We start from the raw sequence: 22,470 nt of genomic DNA on the forward strand, positions 1-22,470 counted from the left end.
AACAAGGTAACCTATTCAACTGAAGATAATTTTTACAAGACTTGTTAGACTTAGATGTCCATTGACAGATGACTGGATAAAGAAGTTGTGGTACATACAATGGAATACTACTCAGCCGTCAAAAAGGAACGAATTTTGAGTCAGTTCAACTGAGGTGGATGAACCTAGAGTCTGTCACACAGGGTGAAGTAAGTCAGAAAGAGAAAAACATATATCATATTAACACATACATATGGAAACTAGAAAAACGGAACTGATGAACCTATTTGCAGGGCAGGAATAGAGACACAGACATATAGAATACAGTGGGGGAAGGAGAAGGTGGGATGAATTGAGAGAGTAGCATTGAAACATATACACTACCATATGTAAAACAAGACAGCTAGTGGGAAGTTGCTGTATAATACAGCAAGCTGAACCCAGTGCTCTGTGACAGCCTAGAGGGGTGGGAGTGAAGTGGGGAGTGGAAGGGAGGTTCAAGAGGGAGAGGATATATGTATACATATGGCTGATTCACGCTGTTGTACGGCAGAAACAAACAACCTTGGAAAGCTATTATCCTCCAGTTAAAAATGAATTAAAAGAAAGATTGGTGAGAAACCTATAGAAAAGGTGTGTAGCTACTGAATATTGTGTTCACGTTCTCATTTGTGTAATACTTTACAACATGCTTTTATAAACATTACTGCATTTGGTCCTCACAATGTTTGGTCCTCCGCATACACAGAAGAGGTCAGAGGGGTTGAGGCCTTTCCTTTCCCAAGGTCTCACCATCGATAAAGTGACAGGAGTAAGACACAAGCCTGGTGTCAGGCTCCACTAATCTCCAGTCATATCTTACCTCCTTGTATAATAGCTCTGAACAAAAGAATTCTTACAGAGTCTTCTAGTAATTAGATAGGCTGAAAAAGAACTGGAAGAAAAATAACCTGTGGACTTCATGTTTATTGTTATTGGAATGAAAGGAGTTGGAGGTTTATTGCCAGAGTCCCAGGAGTCTGGTTCCTCCCTAGTCCCCTCCCACTGTTTTCTACACACAGAAATCAGTGCCCAGGAGACTCATCTGGCCCACAGGCTCAGTCACTCCCAGTGGCTTTATCCAGGGCTTCCCTGGTGGCTCAGGGGTAAAGAATCTGCCTGCCAATACAGGCGACCCAAGAGACTAGAGCTCGATCCCTGGGTCAGGAAGATCCCCTGGAGGAGGAACTGCCAACCCACTGCAGTATTCTTTCCTAGAAAATTCCATGGACAGAGAAGCCTGTTGGGCTACAGTCCATGGGGTCACAAACAGTCAGACATGACTGAGCACACAGGCATGTGCGTGCGCGCGCACACACACACACACACACACACACACAGTGCCTTCAAGCCAAAGCATTGGCTGTAGTGTAATGTTCTAGCTGAGGGGGTGCTGCTGCAATATATATTCCATGGTGAGAGGAAACATGTCCCCAGATGAACTAATGTTCATCCTGCAAGAAATCCCTTTTCAAAATATCCTTGCTCAGGTGCAGAGACCAGATCCCAATACGTCAGCCCCACGTTCACAACAGAGTCCCACAGAAAATTACAAAATCCTGTTTCTAAAGACATAGGCCCCCACAGTCAAGGAGGGCTTCAGCCTTACCGGAGACGTTTGTTTTTAAAGGAAATTATATTTTTGTGTGTTGTTTGGATCATAAAATGGTGCCAATTTTTTTTTTTTAAGTCTAAAGATCATGTCAGAACTTCTCAGATCTGGTTTTTTTTTTTGAAGTTCTGAAATATAAAGGATCTGATTAGAGAGAACATAGGAACTTCCATCTCTCCTTTTTTCCCCCATCTTCAGAAACAGACCTAGAATAAGGTGTCCCTGCCTCCCCCTCTAGGTCACATTCTAATGAAAGGGTTTCCAGAGAAACCTGCTTCCCCTCCTGCTTCCCCTCCCTGCATCTCTGTGGCAGTACCAGCCAGTAATCCTTCATCTAAAACATAAACCAAATCCCAATCACCCACTTTATCAAAAACCAAGATCTCTGCGGTGGCCTATGAAGCCCTACATGATCCAGCTACTGGCCACCTCACTGTTTCCCTCAATCCATTCCAGTCCCAGAAGCCTTCCTGTGTTTCTGAAACACACCAAGTATACCCTCTACCTCAAAGCCCCTGTGTACTTGCTAATACACTTAACTCCACCTATCTGCAGGGCTTGTCTCATTTCCTTCAAACCTCTAATCCACAGTTGTCCTATCAGAAGCCTATCTGATCACCCTGTCTAAAACAGCCATTACCCCTCTGCAGACTGTGTGTATCTGTTAACTGTCTGGCTCCTCTCAAATGTAACCTCCAAGGGAGTGAACAGAAGTGTTAATCGCTCAATCATGTCCAACTCTTCGCAGCCCCATGGACCATAACCAGCCAGGCTCCTCTTTTCATGGGATTGCCCAGGCAAGAATACTGGAGTGGGTTCCCACTTCCTTCTCCAGTGGATCTTCTGGACCCAGGAATCGAACCCATGTCTCCTGTGTCTCCTGCACTGGCCAGCGGGTTCTTTACCACTAGCGCCATGTGGGAATAAAACCAGTAAGACTTGTCTGTCACATTCACCCTTGTAATTGCAGAGTTAAGAACAGTGCCCAGCACACAGCAAGCCCTCAATAAACCCAGCGCTGAGCTAATATCAATGGGACCTTTTCAGCCCATTTATGTAGCTGCTGTGTACCTACAGAAAAACCAATACGAATTTCTTTCTGGTATTTGTCAGTGCCTCCTCACCGGTTATTACAGCTAACATTATTACGTGCCAGGCTCTCTGCTAAGCGCTTTCCTCCATTACACAACTTAATTGAAATGAATCACTACTTTTTAATTGATGTATCCCAAGGCGGAGCAAATGAGAAAACATATATTGGAGGTGGAAATGTCGTGATAACTATAAATCATTATATAAATGTCAACTTGTTAAATCCACACTGGGTCAGGGAACAGGCACTCTAATCTCATTTCTACCACTTTCCAGTTGAGCAACCTCAAACATCGCTTTGAACTTCTCTAAATCATTATTTCTAATCAGTAAAGTGGGAGTAATAAAAAGAAAATAACAGCTAACAATTAGTGACCACTGCCTATATGCCAAGAGCATGACACATGGTAACTTACTTAATCCTCTTAACAACTCTATGTGGTAGATACTATTAAGCACCTTGCCCAAGGTCATGAAATCAGTAGGTACCAAAGCCAGGATCTACCACACCTGTGCTACGCTACAGCAGTTGGCAATTTAGCAAGGACGCTGAGATAATTAATGTAATAAGGCTTTGTAACTGTTAGCAGTCATTAAGCTCGGCGTCACTGTATTCCATGTTTTTTGGGCATTCCTCTATCAGCACACAGTGGCCTGATTTGCCCTGTCTGTTGTCCTTCTGGACCAGAAGCTTTCTGAAAATACGGACTCCAGGTTTCTCTCTGAACCCCCAAGATCTAGCACAAAGAAGGTGTTCAGTAAGTCTGGTGAGCTGTTGAATGACCGTATCCTTTTCGTCTCCGCGACGCCCACACTTTGCACAGCACCGCGTACACAGTAAGCCCCTAATAGGTACTTAGTGAGTAAATTACAGGAAGAGACATGAATGTACATGGATAAAGATCAAAAGAGCAATTTGAATCATTTAAGTTAGAGGTATCTGTAATTTTTTTTTTCCTGCCGTAGAGTTGTTTGGCTCTGAGAGGCAGTCTGAGATGGTAGGAGGTTCCCAGCGAAGGGCAGAGGCTCTGGGCTTGAATCTGGGGTCCTCCACTACTGCTAACCCTGACCAAGGCGTTCCTTGCAGGGGACTTCTCTTCCCTATGCTATCTGTAAAGAGACTGCAACAGCATCCGAGTCCAAGTGCCTGAAGACAAGTTAACTGCTCGGAAGGACCGTTCCGCTTTGTTATTCACGATTTCTGCGCAGAAAGGAGAGCTGGCTAGACTACCTACCCGTTGCCGGGCAACCAGGGCTGGGGGCGGGGTCTGAGAATGAGCGGCGGGATTGCCAGGACGGGGCCCGCGGAGGTCGTGGGGACTCCAGGGGCCCGGGCCCCGTGCGGGTGGGAACGGGTGGGAGCTGTTACCTTGCCCGCTTGGGTAGCGGCCGCCAGGCACGGGTGAGTCCCGTCGTAGCGCCCAACGGCCACCATGCGGGGGATGATTTTGTGGCGCAGTTTCAGGGTGAACACGGGCTGCAGCATGTTGGCGGAGGTTCAGAAGAGGGCTAGTGGCCCGAGACCGGCGCTGCGAACCCGGCCTCACCGAGGCATTGATAGCCGCGGAGACCAGGCCGGACCGGGTCTGGCTGTATCAGGCCAGGCGGGAAACTGATGAGGACTCGAGTCGGACCCGAGGCCGCGAGCTCTTCCTGCGGCTGCGCAGGCCCGCCCACCGAGTTCTGCAGCTGCGCGGTCGGGCCTCAAGCGCTGCTGAGGCTGAGCTTGGGTCTCGCGGGTGGGTTCCTGTCATTTGCTGCTGTAACTTACCAGCATTGGATTCAACTCAACTACCGGTCTACAGTAGCGGTGTTTGAGCCAGCGCACTCCTGGGGCTTCTCATTCTAGCACCACAACCAAGCTGCCCAACTGTTGCAGCCTACACATACTTCTATCTACCCCACTCCAAGGGCTTATTCAATAAATATGCCTTGAATGTGTGTGTTAGTCGCTCAGGCGTGTCCGACCCCTTGCGACCCCATGGACTGTAGCCCGCCAAGCTCCTCTATCCATGGAATTGTCTAGGCAAGAATACTGGAGTGGGTAGCCATTCGCTTCTCCAGGGGATCTTCTCGAGCCAGGGATCGAACCCTCGTCTCTTGCATTGCAGGCAAATTACCTTCTGAGCCACCAGGGAAGTCCAAGGGGGCGACTAGCATCACCTACTCAATGAACAAGAGTTTGAGCAAACTCCGGGAGATAGTGAAGGACAGGCAAGCCCGGCTCACTGCAGTCTTTGGGGTCACAAAGAGTTGGACATGACAGCGACTGAACAACAAAAATGCCTTGAATATCTACTCTTCTCCTTACTTCAGCTGTTATGTTGATGCCCACAGTAGTTAACTTAATATATCAATCCTCTGAAAAAAAATCATACTTTCAAGTCTCATCTTTAAATAGTTCTCTATCAATTTCTTAGCATTCATTCAGACATTTATTTTTTGAGACTTTACTATGTTTACAGAGGGAGATGGTTGGATGGCATCACCGACTCAATGGACATGAGTTTGAGTAAACTCCGGAAGTTGGTGTTGGACAGGGAGGCCTGGTGTGCTGCAGTCCATGGGGTCGCAAAGAGTTGGACATGACTGAGCGACTGGACTGAACTGAACTGAACTATGTGTCAGGCACTATTCTAATAGTAGAGATATGGCGGTAAACATAAGACAGACCTCTGGTCTTGTGAAGGTGACATAAAAGTCAGAGGAGACAAACACTAAATGAGAAGTACATGTGGGAAGTCTTTTGGTGGTAAGTGGTAAAGAGGAAAGAGGGATGGAAATTTGGAGAAAGTGCAATTTTAAATAAGGTAGTAGGGAGACTTCCCTGGTGGTTTAGTGGTTAAGAATTCTCCGCCTGCCAATGCAGGGAACATGGGTTCTATTCCTGGTCCAGGAAGATTCCACATGCCATGGGGTGACTAAGCCTGTGTGCCACAGCTCCTGAGCCTGCACACCTAGAGCCCACGCTCTGCAACAACAGAAGCCATAGGAATGAGAAGCCTTCGAACTGCAACTAGAGAAAGTGAAAGTTGCTCAGTCATATCCCACTCTTTGTGATCTCATGGAATGTAGCCTGCCAGCCTCCCATGTCCATGGAATTCTCCAGGCCAGAATACTGGAGTGTGTAGCCATTCCCTTCTCCAGGGGATCTTCCCAACCCAGGGACTGAACCCAGGTCTCCCTCATTGCAGGTGCGTTCTTTACCATCTGAGCCACCAGGAAGGCAACTAGAGAGCAGCAGAGAGTAACCCACAATCACTGCAACTAGAGAAAGCCCATACACCACAACAAAGATCCAGCCAGCCAAAATAAATAACAAATAATTTTTTAAAATATGGTGGTCGGGAAGAGATCTCACTGAGAAAGTGACATTCAGGCAAGAATCTGAAAGGGAATCAGTTTTGAGGAAGTGTGTTTCAGCAGAGGAAATTCAAGTGCAAAGACACTGAGGGATCGCTCTGGCTGACTTATGAAAATAAACGTTTAAGGCTGAGGGATGAGATGAGTGGGAACCAACAGAGGAGAATGAGAAGGAAGCTAAGTGAAGAGAATGTTGCCAGGAGGAGGAAAATCACTGTGTCAGATGTTGTAGGTAGGTCTTGAAAGATGGGTTCTAGAATATTCTTGATATTTGCATTTTGCAATTACAGCTTTTCAAATGACCATCTTTTTTCAAGCCTACTGGGGGTGTCCATGACTAGTTGTAATCTCTTTAGGAGATAATGTCTAAAGACTAAATTTGAGGGCCTTGAAGGAATGTAGAGCTTCCCTCATAGCTCTTGGTAAAGAATCTGCCTGCAATGCAGGAAACCCTGGTTCGATTCCTGGGTCAGGTAGATCCCCTGGAGAAGGGATAGGCTACCCACTCCAGTATTCTTGGGCTTCCCTTGTGGCTCAGCTGGTGAAGAATCCGCCTGCAATGCGGGAGATCTGGTTCAATACCTGGGTTGGAAGGATCCGCTAGAGAAGGGAACAGCTACTCACTCCAGTATTCTGGCCTGGAGAATTCCATGGACTATCCATGAGGTCACAAAGAGTTGGACATGACTGAGCGACTTTCACTTTCAAGCCTTGAGCCAATGGCCTAATAAGGCTACTCTGATAGGCTTTGCCTCTGACTTCTCCCAATCCTTTCTGCCCCATTGTCTCTGCTGTCACTGTCTAGACCCGAGTCCTGTAGCACTTACTCAATCAGCTTCATAATGGAAAATGCCCTGGGTCTGTCCTCCTGCCTTTTATAATCAGAACTTTGTGGGGTACCCCTCCCCACAGACTTCCCTGGTGGCTCAGATGGTAAAGCGTCTGCCTATAATGCAGGAGACCTGGGTTCAATCCCTGAGTCGGGAAGATCTCCTAGAGAAGGAAATGGCAACCCACTCCAGTATTCTTGCCTGGAAAATCCGATGGACGGAGGAGCCTGGTAGGCTACAGTCCATGGGGTCACAAAGAGTCAGACACAACTGAGCGACTTCACTTTCTTTTCTTTCTTTTCCTACCCTCAACCCCTAGACTCTGTCTCCAGGAAGGCATCATCTCACTGAATCCACTTTGCTAATAGCTGAATACAGGCTGACAGGCCATCTCTCCCAGAACAACTTGAAAAGAATAAATCTCTAATAGACGTCATCTCACCTTTACTGAGGGTCTCCATGTGCTAGTCAGTGTTCAATAAATTAGGGACATTAGGGACACCGTGGCAAACCAGAAAGACATACTCTGTGCCCTTATGGAAATTACACCTAGAAGTATATTTGTTTGCTAATACGCTGCCATAACAAAACACAGCAAACTAGCTTAAACAACAAAAATTTGTGTGATCGAGCTTAAACAACAAAAATTTGTGTGATCGCAGTTCTGAAGGCTGGAAGTACAAGATGCCAAAACAGTTGATTTCTCCTGGAGCCTCTATCCTTGGCTTGCAAATGGCCACCCTCTTGCTGCCTCTTCCCACAGAACCTCTGTGCATTCACCCTTCCTTGTGTGTCCAAATTTCCTCTTCTTCTGAGGACAGCAGTCAGATTGGATCGGGGCATGCCCTAAGGGCCTCACTTTAACGTAATCACCTCTTTAAAGATCCCATCTCCAGATACAGTCACATTCTGGGGTACAGGGGTCAGGACTTCAACAAATGAATTGCGGGGCAGGGGGAACACAATTCAGTCTGTAACAAGGGGATAGGGAGCAACAGACATTAAACACGAAAGCAAATAAGATTGCTTTATCTGGAGATAAAGCTGAAATGCCCAGGCTCAGAAAAGGCTTTTCAGAGGAAATGACATTGAACCAAGAGCTCCGTGACAAGAAAGGGGCAGCCAAGAGAAGATGTGGGGGAAGGTCCTTCCAGACAGAGGGAACAGTTGCGTCAAAGGCCCAGGGATGGGCATGTTTGAAGATCAGAAACACAATAAGGAGGCTGGAGCCTAGTGAGTGAGAAAGAGGCCGGGAGGGGCCACACCAGGAAGCTTGCCTTTTAGTCTTTAGCAGGCAGACAAGTCCGTGGCCTGCTGGATATCCATGTGAGGGTGGTCTTAGTCTCTGTCCACCCCGCTGAAACTCACTCACTCTGTACTGCCTGGGTAGTCTGCAAGAGCTGCTCTCATTCTTCACTGCAAGATAGTACCAACACCAGCAGCAGCATCACCGAACATTTAATGAGCATTTTCTAGCTGCCACTCCAAGCACTTTATATGGGACTTCCCTGGTGGTCCAGTGGTTAAGAATCTTCCTGCCAATGCAGAAGACACAGGTTCGATCCCTGGTCTGGGAACATTCCACATGCTGCGGGCCAACTAAGCCCATGGGCTACAGCTACTGAGCCCGTGCTCTGCAACAAGAGAAGCCTCCACAATGAGAAGCTGGCGCATCACAACTAGAGAGTAGCCCCTGCTCCCCACAACTGCAGAAAACCCTCACGCAGCAACAAAGACCCAGTGGAGCCAAAAATAAATAAATAAAGCTAATTTTAAAAATTAAGAAAAATAAATGATTAAAAAAATACTTTATATGGATCATCTCTTAATCCTCCAATAACCCTGTGAGGCAAGTACCACTTTTATCCCATTTGACAGATGACAAACCCTTACCAGAGTCACCTCCTCCCTTCATAACTCTTCACTGGCTCCTCATTTTCAGCCAAAGTAAGTTCAAGCTCTTTGACAGATCACACAAAGACCTCCAAGTTCTGACCCCTGTTGGTCTCTGCAGCCTCCTCTTCTACTGCCTCTTGCCACAAGCTCACTCCCTCCTCACATGCTTTCTTGGCCTCTCTGCCTTTGCTCACACCAGCCCTCTGCCTGGAACATTCTCACTCTCTCCTCATAGGTTGGACGGCACCACTCCAGGGGGTCGCGTCTGGCGGTCTCTCTCACAGCAGCTATCACATTTGGGAGGCAGTCCCCCAGCAATCATATCATCCACCATACTGGGGCTATTTGAGTCTTTGCATCATATCCCTACCCACTCCAGTATTCTTGTCAGGGAAATCCCAATAACAGAGGATCCTGGCGAGCCTGGCATCCATGGGGTTGCAGAGTTGGACACGACTTAGCAACTAAACAGCAACAACATCACAACCCTAATTAGAAACAGCATGGATCCCCAGAAGGGCAGAGAATCCTCAGCTCAACCCTGATTAGGGCAGGGGACTTGGAAGCCTTCCGACAAGGACCAGGAGAGGCTGGCCCACAGTCTTTCTCTACCTCTCACAACCCACTAGGAATCACTGGCTTTTCAGAGAGGGCATATCTTCACATTCCTGAGATCTGAGGTTCCTTCCTCGGCACCCAGGACTTGGAGGGGAGGGGCTGGCTCTAGGTTGGCAGCAATCCATAGCAGGGAAGCCCACAAGCCTTGACAGCCTGCAGACCTGGGTTCAAATTCCTCCTCAGTCAATCCCTAGCTGAGACTGAGGCCCATCATTTAATCCTCCCACTCACATTTATTGAGGGCCTTCTCTGTGCCAGGCACTGGACACACTAACTCACTGGATCCTCACAGCCACCCTCTGAGAGAGATTCTGTCATCACCCCATTTTGTAAGAGAGGAAGCTGAGTGATGGGAGGTTCCATAACCTAAGCCCAAGGCCACACAGCTGGTAAGCGGCAGAACCAGGATTAGCCCAGGGGGTCCGAGCTCCAGAGTCTGAGCCATGAGTCTCCTGCAGTCAACACCCCCAAGTACTTGTGTCTCTTCTAGAAAAGAGAAAGATGAATAATAGTACTACTTCTGGAGAATGTTGTTGCGGGAATTAGACCAACTAATATAAATAAAGCATTTAAAGCAATGCCTGGCACTTAATAAGAGATCCCGTAAATGGTTATTATCATTGTTATTATAAGGTTATTGTTATTACCTCTAGGTGAAAAGGCTGCTTTTGACCTGTTGCTCAGTCGCTTGGTCGTTTCTGACTCCTTGCGACCCCATGGACTGCAGCACGCCAGGCTTCCCTGTCCTTCACCATCTCCTGGAGCTTGCTCAAACTCATGTCCATTGAATTGGTGATGCCATCCAACCATCTCATCCTCTGTCACCCTCTTCTCCTCCTGCCCTCAATCTTTCCCAGCATCATTAAGGTTGCTATTGTAATATTCAGTTTAGTCGCTCAGTCATGGCCGACTCTCTGCGACCTCATGGACTGCAGCACGCCAGGCTTCCCTGTCCATTACCAACTCACAGAGCTTGTTCAAACTCATGCCTGAGTCAGTGATGCCATCCAACTATATTGTAATACAGTTGGTGTCTTTTCTCTCTCTCTCTCTTTTTTAAGAGTAGGTGGCTTCATTCCCAATATCTTTTTGGCTTTGGGATCAGAAAGCCAAACTCACTAGTCAAAGGCTGGTGGGACTAGGTCAGACAGAGAATTTAGAACCTGAGTTACAGGGGCCTTAGGTCACAACTGCTACTGTCCTCACCTCGCCTATGCAAAGCACCCCCACTAGAGGGTGTGCAGGTGTAAAGAAAGGAAGCTCTCATGCATTAGGACTCAGGATTAAAGGCCTAGAGGGAAGCGGGATGGACGGCCCCCAGGACCCAAGGCCTCCATTGGTCCAGTCAACATCAGGGATGTAGCCTGGAGCAGGGGTCAGCTGGAGATGGATTTCTGCCTTTTTCTTTACGCACTGTGACGTTTGCTGTGGTTATAGCAAGCTTGCTTCACTTTTGTGATAAAACACATGTACACAACTTGAAAATAAAGGAGTGTGAGGGTGCGGGCTCTCTGTGCTCTTCGGAGATCCACAGCCTCTCCCCACCAGTTCCCCCAGAACCTGCCAGTAAAGGACCCTAGGCTCCAGTTTCCCTGACATTGAGAGAGTCACCGTTAGCATCCCTCCACAACACCTGGAGGGCAGGGGCCGGGGACACTGGTGCAGAGCGCAGGGCACAGAGCCTAGCTGTGTGAGACCGGTTCACAAGCAGCCCTCTTGGATGCCTGATCCATCCGTCTTTCATCACGTGACTCCCTGCTGACTGGGATGCTGGTGCCGTGAGGGCGAGGCCGTTCACACGGCTCTTCTGTCAGTCCATGTCACTCACAAGAAATGAGTACAAGACTCGTCTTCAAAGCCTCGTCACAGCATGTCACTTATGCAAAACAGAAACAACTGCTTTTTGGTTAGCAGACTGGGAAAACTGCATCATCATCATCATCATAATAGGAGCTAATATCTGTTGAACACTTACCGTGTACCAGACTCTCAATTATTTACTTGTATTTTCACAAGTGCCCAGTGCCCCAGCGTGCTCTCTCACTCTCACACACAGCATTTATGCTTTATTTTCTTTATAGTGTTTATCTGTTTCTGAGATGATCTTCCTTAATTCTTTTTTTTAAAAAACACCCATTTTATTTTTCTGGCTGCGGTGGGTCTCCCGAGCAGGGGCTGCTCTCTAGTTGTGCTGCTCGGGCTTCTCATTGAAGTGGCTTCTCTTACTGTGGAGCACAGGCTCTAGGCATGTGGGCTCAGGAGTTGCAACTCGAAGACTCCAGAGTGTGGGCTCCACAGTTGTAACACACGGGCTTAGTTGCTCTGAGACATGTGGAATCTTCCCGACCAGGGATCAAACCAGGGTCCCTTGCATTGCAAGATGGATTCTTAATCACTAGACCACCAGGGAAGACCTCCCCCTTTTTTAAAAAAAAAAGATTTATTTATTTATTTCTATTTTATTTCCTTCTTTCTTTCTTCAGGTTCACCACTTGGCTTGTAGGATCTCAGTTCCCTGACCAGGGGTCAAATCTGTGCCCCTAAAGTGTAAGCTTGGAGTCCCAACCGTTGAACCACCAGGGAATTCCTGCATTATTTCTTTACTTTTTTTTTTTTTTGGTCTCTCTGAGCTAGAATTCAAGTCTCTTGCCCACTTTTGGTAGGGCAGCCCAGTCCCTAGCCACCCCTACACTGCTGCCTCAAGAGAAATCCAGCAGATGGGGGTCAGTGTATTACTTTATCCCCGGTAAGAAATGATAATGGAGAATGTGACTTCTATATGCCAGAAAATGAGCTGGCTAATCCTGAATGCCAGCATTGGGAGATGTGTTCATCCCTGGAAAACCACAGGCAAAGTCCTAAGGGCAGGCCTCTCTCACCACACATCCAGGGGTAGGCAGGCCAGCTATCCGGAGGCGGCTGAGCTGCACACCCCAGGAGTAAGAATGGAACAGCAGGAGCTAAGGACACCAGAGAAAGCAAGCAAGCAGTGCTCTTGCTTCCTCTGCAAAGAATACTCCAGCCTAATGTCGTCCAAGCATCTGCAACACTTTCTGACAAAAAGTGAATGCACTTTATTTTTTTATTATTTCTTTTCTCTGGCCGCACCATGTGCCATGTGGGATCCTAGTTCCCTAGACTCCACGCCCCGTGCCGTGGAAGCGCAGCATCCGAACTAATGGACCACCAGGCAAGTGCATGGCTGCAGTCTAAATATCCGGTGAATGAATGATGGTCTTTTCAAACAAGTCAACATTCACATCTTAAATAACTCACTGGCAGCACTTACTGCACCCCCTTACAGTTCCCTCCACCCAGAATGCTCAGTTCGAAGATCATTTCAAGCCTGACTCCCATGTGTCCATCAGATTTCAGCTCAACACTTTCCTTCTCAAACAGGCCTGCCCAGAGCCCTCATCTTTCTCTCTCATGACCCTGCTTCTCTCAGTCCCACCCTGTAGGACAGGCCTTCATAATTTCTCCCCACTGAAAAATTCAAAATAGATCCTATGGTTTTGTATTACTGAGCATTGAGAAGTGATGCCTCTTTCTTTTCCTTGTTTTTGTACCATGACACCCACAAGACCATGCTTGACATTGTGGGCATGATCTAAGCATGATTCATGATTCGGGGTGAGCCAGAGCCTCCTGATGTGCAGAAGGGAACATGGGGGAGTGATTACCGTCTTTGTACATATGAGGTTACTCATTAGTTTTGTTGTTTTAGCTGCTAAGCCATATCTGACACTTTTGCAACTGCATGGACTGTAGTCCTCCAGGCTCCTCTGTCCATGAGATTTCCTAGGCAATGATACTGAAGTGGGTTGCCATTTCCTTCTCCAGGGGATCTTCCCGACCTAAGTATCGAACCTATGTCCCCTGTACTGGTAGGCGAACTCTTCACCACTGAGCCACCAGGGAAGCCCACATATGAGGACCAAGAGTTAATTTTCTTTTTATAGGAACAACAATAAAGCTGCCACTTTGATGCATCACCTTCTCAGTTAATCAACGACTTAGTAAGTTACATTTAAAGACTTTTTAGGAAAGTAAAGATTTTTGTCTAGCAGGATTCAAATATTATAAAAGCCTTGCCAAACAATTCACTCAAAGATACACATTTTGATCAAGTTTTGTTGATGTTCTAATACTTTCTGGCTTTAAGCATAAGCTTTTAATTTTGAAGTCCTTATGTAACGTACATGAGTTGTGTTTTTTTTTTGTTTTATCTAAAAATCTACTCTCTTTAATCTTTTTGTTGTTGTCATTTATAAAAAACTCCTTCCACAGTCATCTCCACCTGCCAAGCCCTCAGTGGTAAATGGTATTGATTGATGGGAAGGCATGACCAGAGATGTGCTGACAAAGACAAGTCAGCTCTGCCAGGGCAATCTGCCCAAGAGTCTTCAAGTGATTTTGAAATTAGAGGAGCCCTCACAGGATAGAGGGCTTCCCTGGTAGCTGAGACAGTAAAGAATCCGCCTGCCAATACAGGAGACACAGGTTTGATCCCTGGGTTGGGAAGATCCCTGGGTTGGGAAGATCCCCTGGCGAAGGAAATGGCAACCCACTCCATTATTTTTGCCTGGATAATCCCACAGACAGAGGAGCCTGGCGAGCTACAGTCCATGGAATCAAAAAGAATTGGACACAACTGAGCAACTAAACAACAAAACAACACAGGATGGCAGTAGTCCAACATCCAAGGAGCAGAGGAACTGGTTCTGGACCAGCCCACCGCCCCAGGTTCAGATCAAAGCTGATGGCTGGAGCCTGTTCCAGTTTCCAAGGAGCGTGCTCTTTATTGCTCCCTGGAGCCATACATGGGCGTGGGCAGCATGGGACGCTGGCTGAGGCTTGCCTCGGCTTTTGTAACCTCCTATTCGGATGGGAAGTCAACCTCCGGGCACCTGCTCTGGGAAGTTCGAGTTTTCTGTCTTCGTAGGAACTCCTGAAAGCTTTGCAGATCTGAGCACTCTTATCTTCAGGGGACATAGCACACTAAAGGCAATTCCAAGTTCCATTTGCATAGTCATGTCATTTCCCAGTAGGAAGGGGCCAGAGAGACGGCCAGCCCGGGCTTCCAACCGAGGCAAGAATCACCATCCAGACCCTGTTTGAATATGTCCCTCAATTTAAGGGCTTATGAGTCTCATGGAGGCCATTACATCTGAACATGATTCTTAGAAATCTCTTCTTATATTGGTCCATGTATCAGTCTTTCTGTAGAAACAGACAGAAGGACTTCATTGCTATCCCCATGTGGGCTCCTTGGGGATATAAAGATGTATCATCCTCCCTCCATGACTTTTTTATGCTACATACCCCCAGGTGGATCCTTCAAGGGTTTGGGAGTTTGGGAGGATGAAATCTCTAGTTTCCTTACCCACCTGGACACATTTAACTGTTACTTCTTCCCTAAAGAGCCTGCTTTGAAATGAATAGAACTTTAAAAAAAAAAAGTTGTCTCCAGGCTTCGCTGGTGGCTCAGTGGTAAAGAATCTCCCTGCCAATGCAGGAGACACAGGTTTGAACCCTAGTCCAGAAAGATCCCATATGCCTTGGAGCAACTAAGCCCATGCACCACAGCTACTAAGCCTGTGCTGTCGAGCCAGAGAGCCACAAGTACTGAAGCCCTCAGCCCTGGAGCACGTGCTCTGAAACAAGAAAAGCCACTGCAATAAGAAGCCCACTCACCGCAACTGGAGAGCAGCCCCAACTGTCTGCAACTAGAGAAAGTCGCATAGCAATGAAGACCCAGAAAAAAATAAATTACTAAAAAACCTTCAGATCAGACCCATGAGTTCTATTATTATCCCCATTTTACAGTTGAGAAAACTGAGGTACAGAGTCCACACTCTGCAACAAGAGAAGCCACTGTATGAGACGCCCTCATACCACAACTAGAGAGTAGCTCACACAGCAACAGAGACCCAGCACGGCCAAAAATAAATAAATGAATAAAATTATTTTTAAAAACTTTTGTCTCACTTTTAAGTTGTTTTTTTTTTTAATGTGGACCATGTTAAAGTCTCTACTGAATTTGTTACAATATTGTTTCTGTCTCGTGTTGTTTTTCTTTTTAGCCAGGAGGCATGTGGTGTCCTAGCTCCCCAACCCGGGATCAAGCTCACACCCTTTGCATCAGAAGGTGAAGTCTTAACTGCTGGACCACCAGGGAAGTCCCCTGAGGAACAGAGCTTTAAAGCAGATATAATGTATTATGAGCCCCCCCCCCCCACACACAGAGACATCCTTACCCTCCACCTGCCTCAAGCTCCCAGGGAGAAAGCAGAGGCGATGACAATAGTACCACACAGAGAACAGGGGTGTCAGGCCGCTGTGAAATTCTCCAGCAGCGACACCATGAGACAAAGATCAGAGCTATTTTTTGAAAGACAAAAGCAAATGGCCAGAGTGCTCAAGCTTCATGGGTTTCTGCAAGACAGAGAAGACATGCTCAATGGGCTGAGTGAAGGTAAAAACAGGACTTGGGAAACCAACATGGGAAAAGGAGGCACCTGTTATGAGCTGAATTGTATCCCCCCCCACTTCCAAAAAAAAAAAAGGTGTGATGGATTTCTAACCCCCAGTGTCTCAGAATGTGACCTTATTTGAAATCGGGGTCTTTACGTAAATAATCAAGTTAAAAGAGGTTGTTGTTGTTTAGTCTCTAAGTCATGTCCGACTCTTTTGAGACTCCAATGACTGTAGCCCACAAGGCTCCTCTGTCTATGAGATTTCCTAGGCAAGAATACTGGAGTGGGGACTTCCCTGGTGGTCCAGTGGTTAAGACTCTGCCTGCCAAGGCAGGGGACGTGGGTTCGATCCCTGGTCTAGGAAGATCCCACATGCCTCAGAGCAACCAAGCCTATGTGCCACAACTACTGAGCCTGTGAGCTGTAACAAGAGGAACCACTGCAATGAGAAGCCCACGCACCACAACTATAGAGAAGCCCCCACTCACCACAACTAGGGAAAGCTCACATAGCAGTGAACACCCAGTGTAGCCATAAATAAATAAATAAAATTATATATGTATAAATATGCATATAAGAATATTGGAGTGAGTCACCATGTCCTTCTCCAAGGGATCTTCCCGACCCAGGATCGAACCCGTGTCTCCTTCACTGGCAGGTGGATTCTTTGCCACTGAGCCACCAGGGAAGCAGAGAAGAGGTCATTAGGACATCACAATCCAATATGGCTAGGGTCCTTATAACTGGGGAATATTTGGACACAGACCTGCACAGAGAGAACGCCATGTGAAGATGAAGGCAGAGATCAGGGTGATGCTTCAACAAGCCAAGGTACACCAAAAATGGCCAGCAAACCATCAGGAACTAGAAGAGAGACATGGAGCAGATTCCCTCCCTCAGACTTCAGAAGGAATCAATCCTGCTGACACCTCAATCCCAGAGTTATAGCCTCCAGAACTATGAGACAATACGTTTCTGTTGTTCAAGTCCTTCAGGTTGTGGTACTTCACTATGGCGGCCCTATGGAAGGAATAAACCACCTCTAGGCCTAAAGGCACAAGGAAAGGAAGCCATGTCTCAGATGCCCAGTGAGGGTGAGCCTGACAGGAGCTGTATTCACTGAGGTGGCAATGTAAGGAGGGAACCAAGCAATAAAGACCCCCTTGCTTTTTCCTCCCACCCTCCAGCCTCCTACAACGCCTCAGCCAATAGGAGCCAGCGGGCAAGGGCGATGGGAGATACACATGGAGGAATCTACTGGATTGGCTAAAGAGGTCGTTTGGGTTTTAATATAGCATCTGATGGAAAAGTCACTCCCTGGTGGCTGAGTAAAGAATCTGCCTGCAGTGCAGGAGACCCCGGTTTGAACCCTGGGTTGGGAAGATCCCCTGGAGGAGGAAATGGCAACCCATTCCAGTATTCTTGCCTGGGAAATCCCAATGGACAGAGGAGCCTGATGGGCTACAGTCTATGGGGTTGCAAAGAGTCAGACATGACTGAGTGACTACACTTATGGAAAAACCCAAACAAATTTTTGGGCCAACCCATACCTAGAGGGGAGCATTGTCCATACTTTTCTTGGAAACCAATGTGGGATTCTCAGCTGAAAGAGCAGGAAGGGGACTCAGGAGCAACAAATCCAACTCTCTTATCTGACCCGAGGAAACAAAATCCCAAAGAGGGGTGTGGCAATGTGGCCAACTAAATGCAAGAGATTCTGGATTCTGAGTCATGACATGCACTCCTTCTGAACATCAGGGCTGTTTTTTGTTTTACTGTTGTTGTTGCGCCCTTTGACTCACACATCCTAACCTCTTTAGCACAATGTCTTTTAAAAACGTTAATTTGAGATATGAAAAGGTAACAGTTTGACAGCATATCACATTCAGTTTGGTTCAGTTGCTCAGTTGTGTCTGACTCTGTGACCCCATGGACTGCAGCACACCAGGCTTTCCTGTCCATCACCAACTCCCAGAGCTTGCTCAAACTCATGTCCATCACGTCAGTGATGCCATCCAACCATCTCATCCTCTGTCATCCCCTTCTCCTCCTGCCTTCAATCTTTCCCAGCATCAGGGTCTTTTCCAAGGAGTCAGTTCCTCGCATCAGGTGGCCAAAGTATTGGAGTTTCAGCTTCAGCATCAGTCCTTCCAATAAATATTTAGGAGTAATTTCCTTTAGGATTGACTGGTTTGATTTCCTTGCAGTTGAAGGGACTCTCAAGTCTTCTCCAACAGCATATCACATTAAAAGCTATCAAAGCATATGCAGAAGGAGCTGGGGAGACTGGAATCCTTGTGCACTGCTGATGGGAATGTAGGATGACGTAGCCACTGGGGAAAACTGTGAGATGATTCTTCAAAAACTTAAGCATAGGATTATCATATGACCCAGCAATTCCACCTCTAGGTATAGATCCAAAAGGTTTGAAAACAGGTAGTACTTAAACAGATACTTACATACGAATGTTCAAGCAGCATTATTCACAATAGCCAAAATTGGCAACAAACCATCTGCCCATAGATGAATGGGTAACTAAGATGTGACATATATGGCTATCACTGATAATATATGACTGAACAAGGAATTCTCGGGAGGTCCAGTGATTAAGACTCTGCCTTCCAATGTGGGGGTGTGGGTTCAATCTCTGGCTGGGGAACTATTATTCCACATGCTGTAGGGTGTGGCCAAAATTTTAAAAAATAAATAAAGCTTGTTTTTTTAAAAAATATATGATTGAACATTATTCAGCCATATAAAAGAGTAAAGTACCAAAACATGCTATTGTACAGCATGGATGAACCTTGAAGACATTATGCTAAGTGAAATAAGCCAGACAGAAAAGGACAAGTATATATGATTCCACTTACATAAGGTACTAAAATAGACAAATTCATAAAGAGAGAAAATGGAATAAAGGTTACCAGGGGCTGGAGAGGAGGAAAGAATAGGGAGTTAGTATTTAATGGGTATAGTTTCTCTTTGGGATGATGAAAAAATTCTTAAATAGTGGTGACAATTACATAACATTGTAAATGTGCTTAATGATACTGAATTATATGCTAAAAATTATAACATTTATGTTATATATATTTTACCATGATAAAAAAAATATATATATGTATGTGCTGTGCATAGTCGCGCAGTCGTGTCCGACTCTTTGTGACCCCATGGACTGTAGCCCGCCAGGCTCCTCTGTCCATGGGGATTCTCCAGACAAGAATACTGGAGTGGGTTTCCATGCCCTTTTCCAGGGGATCTTCCCAACCCAGGGATCGAACCCAGGTCTCCCGCATTGCAGGTGGATTCTTTACCATCTGAGTCACCAGGGAAGCCCAAGAATACCGGAGTGGGTAGCTGATCCCTTCTCCAGGGGATTGTCCCGACCCAGGAATTGAACAGGGGTCTCCTGAATTGTAGGCAGGTTCTTTACCAGCTGAGCTACCAGGGAAGCCCATATATATGTGTACACACACACACATACACATAAAAGAGTTATATTTGGTTAGCAGAAAGTTTTTCCCAGTTTTTCCATAAGATGATATGGAAAACCCTAACAAACTTTCTGGCTAACCCAATACAATGAAAAGGAAGTCTTCCTACACCCCAACCCTTGCCGCCAAGATCCCTTCCCTGAAGACCCCCTAGATCAATTTCCTAGGTCTCCTGAAAACAGTCTGTGACTACACAGGTAAGCCCTCTCCTCCTACATATACTCTTCTCCCTAGCTTTTGTTTCCTCCATAAATGGTAGCATACTAGACACAGGGTTTTATATTTTGCCTTTTGCACTTAACAATATGCTTTGGAAAGCACCTTTATTTTCCTTTTAAGGCCACAGAGGGTATTCTTGCACAAAACTTTTTACACCGAAAGTGTCTAAGTAACATTTGAAGATGATAACATTTGCATTTTACTAAGGTACAATGTCTTCACTCTAGAGAGTGAATTAGAAATGAGAGAATTTCAGAAATCTGCCGAATATATAATAAGAAGTGAGGATATAGTTTTTTTGGTTTGGTTCAACAAATATTTATGGGGAATTCCCTGGTGGTCCAATGGTTAGGACTCCATGCTTTCACTGCCAAGGGCCCGTGGTCAATCCCTGGTTGGGGATCTAAGGTCCCGCACACCACATAGCACAGCCAAAACAGAAAACAAAGATTTATAGAGGCCACATCAGGGAAAAGGTCCTTTGAAAAATGTTGGTATAATAACAGCCAACACCTATAAAACTCCTACCAGGTGGCAGTTTGTGTCTTACAGACATTAACATATTTAATCCTCACAACAACCTTATGATGTAGGTGCTATTATCAATTATTTCCATTTTGCAGGTCAGGACTCCCAGGCATGAAGTGGTAAGTGACTTGCCTAAGATTACAGACCTAACGAATGACAGAAAAGGGACTGCGCCCACGGAGCGGGGCTCTAGGACCCCCATTCGTGTTCACTACACCACCACAGCCCTGCTGCCTCTCACGCACACAGACATTTAAGGAATTGCACACCAGGACCTGGGCTTCCCCCCCAGAGGATGCCTTTGACAAAAGCCCCAAGCTCGTGAGTTAACAACCGCAACAGGCACACAGTTCGCCCTCCTGCAAAACAGAACTGATCATGTTAAAAGAGGAGAACAGGACTTCCTTCATGGTCCATGGTTGAGAATCCGCCTCCTAATGCAGGGGACACGGGTTCGATCCCTGGTCTGGGAAGATTCCACATGCTGCGGAGCAACTAAGCCCGTGTGTCACAACTGCTGCAGCCCGAGTACCTGGAGGCCACGAGAACCCACTGCAATGAGAAGCCTGCACAGTGTAACTCGAGAGGAGCCCCCACTCACCACAACTGGAGAAAGCCCGTGTGCAGCCACAAAGACCCAATGTAGCCAAACAGAAGAAAAAAAAAAAGAGAGAGGAATATATGGAATGTTCTGGAAGGTAGGGAGGAAAGACAAGAAACCCCAAAATGCCCCGAGGAGGAAGTAGCATCTGAATATGAAGGGAAGTGATGCTTATGGAGCAGCCATCCCACACCAGCCACTTGACATGTGAACTGCTCCCAACAACCATATTATCACCCGCACTTCATAGATGAGAAAGATTGATGCTCCCCGAGATGCTTTAAAAGGGTGAAGCCGGGATCCGCTCCCAGGCTGGTCTCCAGGGTGGGGCCCGGCTACTGGCCTGGCAAAGTGCTCCCCATGCCAATGACATCAGCTCTCCTCTGTCAGGCTGTGGGATCTTGAGTCAGCTTGGTGTGAATCGTAACCAACTAATAAGCCAAAAGCACTTTGAAGATGACATCGCCCATAAAAAAGGGCTGGTTCCCACAGGTGCAGGCAGGGACAGTCTGGGGGGAGGCTTCAGTGATGACAATGCAGGAGCATGGTAGAGATTCCTGGGCAGAGGATCCTTGAGCCAGAGGCTGAGCTTCCAGGCCATTCCAAAAATTTCCTTCCCTGGCCCCAGAGGTGCCCACAATCGACAGCAGAGTTGCCCAAACGTCAGTCTTCTGTGAATACTCGCCTGAAATTTTGCCATAACTGCATTCTGCCTGTGTTATAATTTACCCAGTCTTTTCATTACATTGATTCAGTTAAAAATGATTCATCCTAAGCACAAACCTTGTGCAATTATAAATGCCATGTGTTAGTTGCATTTCTTTCTAATATGCATTCAAGTCAATTAAAATAACTAAAATAACAAGCTTTTCCATATATCATCTTAAAGCCTCTCCCTCTGGGAACCCCAGGCTAGAGCACCTGTCTCCCTGGTGAGCACAGGATTCACTAACAGCACTCTTCCTCTTGCTCAGGACTTTGAGCAAGTCCCTTTTATTTCTCTGGGCCTCAGTTTCCCCATCTCCAGGTTCCTTACAGCTCTTACATAATGAGGTGATGAAACGCACTGATTCAAATCATTCAGCCTGGGTCAGAATTCCTGCCTTTCCTTTCTTGGCCGTGTGACTCCAGGCCAGTCACGAAACTCACCTCTGCCTCAGCTGCACCATCTGTGAAATGGGGACAACTTCACAGGACTGTTGCAGGCCCTTCTCTAAGGAGCCTACCCTGGCTGCCCGACTGTACACTCCACGTGTCCCCTGCCCCTGGCAACTTCTGACCCCTCTTAATGCTTCTCTACTTGTCCTTTACTCCATGGCAGTTATTACCCTCCTAACAAACTATATGATTGATTGCTTGAGTATGTTTATTTTTTCCCTTCTGCTTTTCTCTAAGAACATAAATTCCATGAGAGCTGGAATAGTCACCAGTTTTGTTCACTGATGTATTCCCAAGCACCTAGACACACACGCACCTTTTAAATTTGGGGAGCTATAGTGGTTATCCTGCAGTTTGGACATCACCATCTATGACTGAGCTCGTCTGTTTCCCCACAGCCTGCCCACACAGCATACTTCACATTTTGAGATCCCTGTCAATCAGATACATTTTATAAAAATGATATCTAGTTGTAGCTTGAATTTGCATTTCTATTAGAAGTGTAGATGAGTATCTTATCATTTGGCTCTAAGAGCCATTTCTATTATTTATTTCTATCATC

General features: G+C 46.5%; 1 protein-coding gene and 1 long non-coding RNA gene across 18 annotated transcripts in view; one reads left to right on the top strand and one right to left on the bottom strand.

Annotated features, from left to right (window-relative positions):
• Positions 1-22,470, bottom strand: part of BBS2 (Bardet-Biedl syndrome 2) — a 99,498-nt gene that overhangs the window by 20,775 nt on the left and 56,253 nt on the right. For 12 of the 17 annotated variants that reach the window (XR_014059699.1, XR_014059697.1, XR_014059701.1 and 9 more), the window contains exon 1: positions 4,092-4,377. The exons of the other annotated variants lie outside the window; for them this stretch is intronic. Coding sequence is in view for 7 of the 12 variants with exons in the window: in XM_081510678.1 (XP_081366804.1) it covers positions 4,092-4,208 (117 nt within the window). In the remaining 5 variants the exon portion in view is untranslated. Of the gene's footprint in view, positions 1-4,091; positions 4,378-22,470 lie in introns of those variants that run through there. 17 annotated transcript variants of the gene reach the window in all.
• On the top strand, positions 1,693-9,796 carry LOC145513700 (uncharacterized). The gene is made up of 3 exons (XR_014059702.1): positions 1,693-4,861; positions 8,436-9,160; positions 9,413-9,796. It is a non-coding gene; the product is annotated as an uncharacterized LOC145513700 (long non-coding RNA).

Source organism: Giraffa tippelskirchi, chromosome 7, assembly GCF_054371585.1.
Source record: "Giraffa tippelskirchi isolate mGirTip1 chromosome 7, T2T-mGirTip1v1.2.pri, whole genome shotgun sequence".
In the NCBI taxonomy this organism is placed as follows: Eukaryota; Metazoa; Chordata; class Mammalia; order Artiodactyla; family Giraffidae; genus Giraffa; species Giraffa tippelskirchi.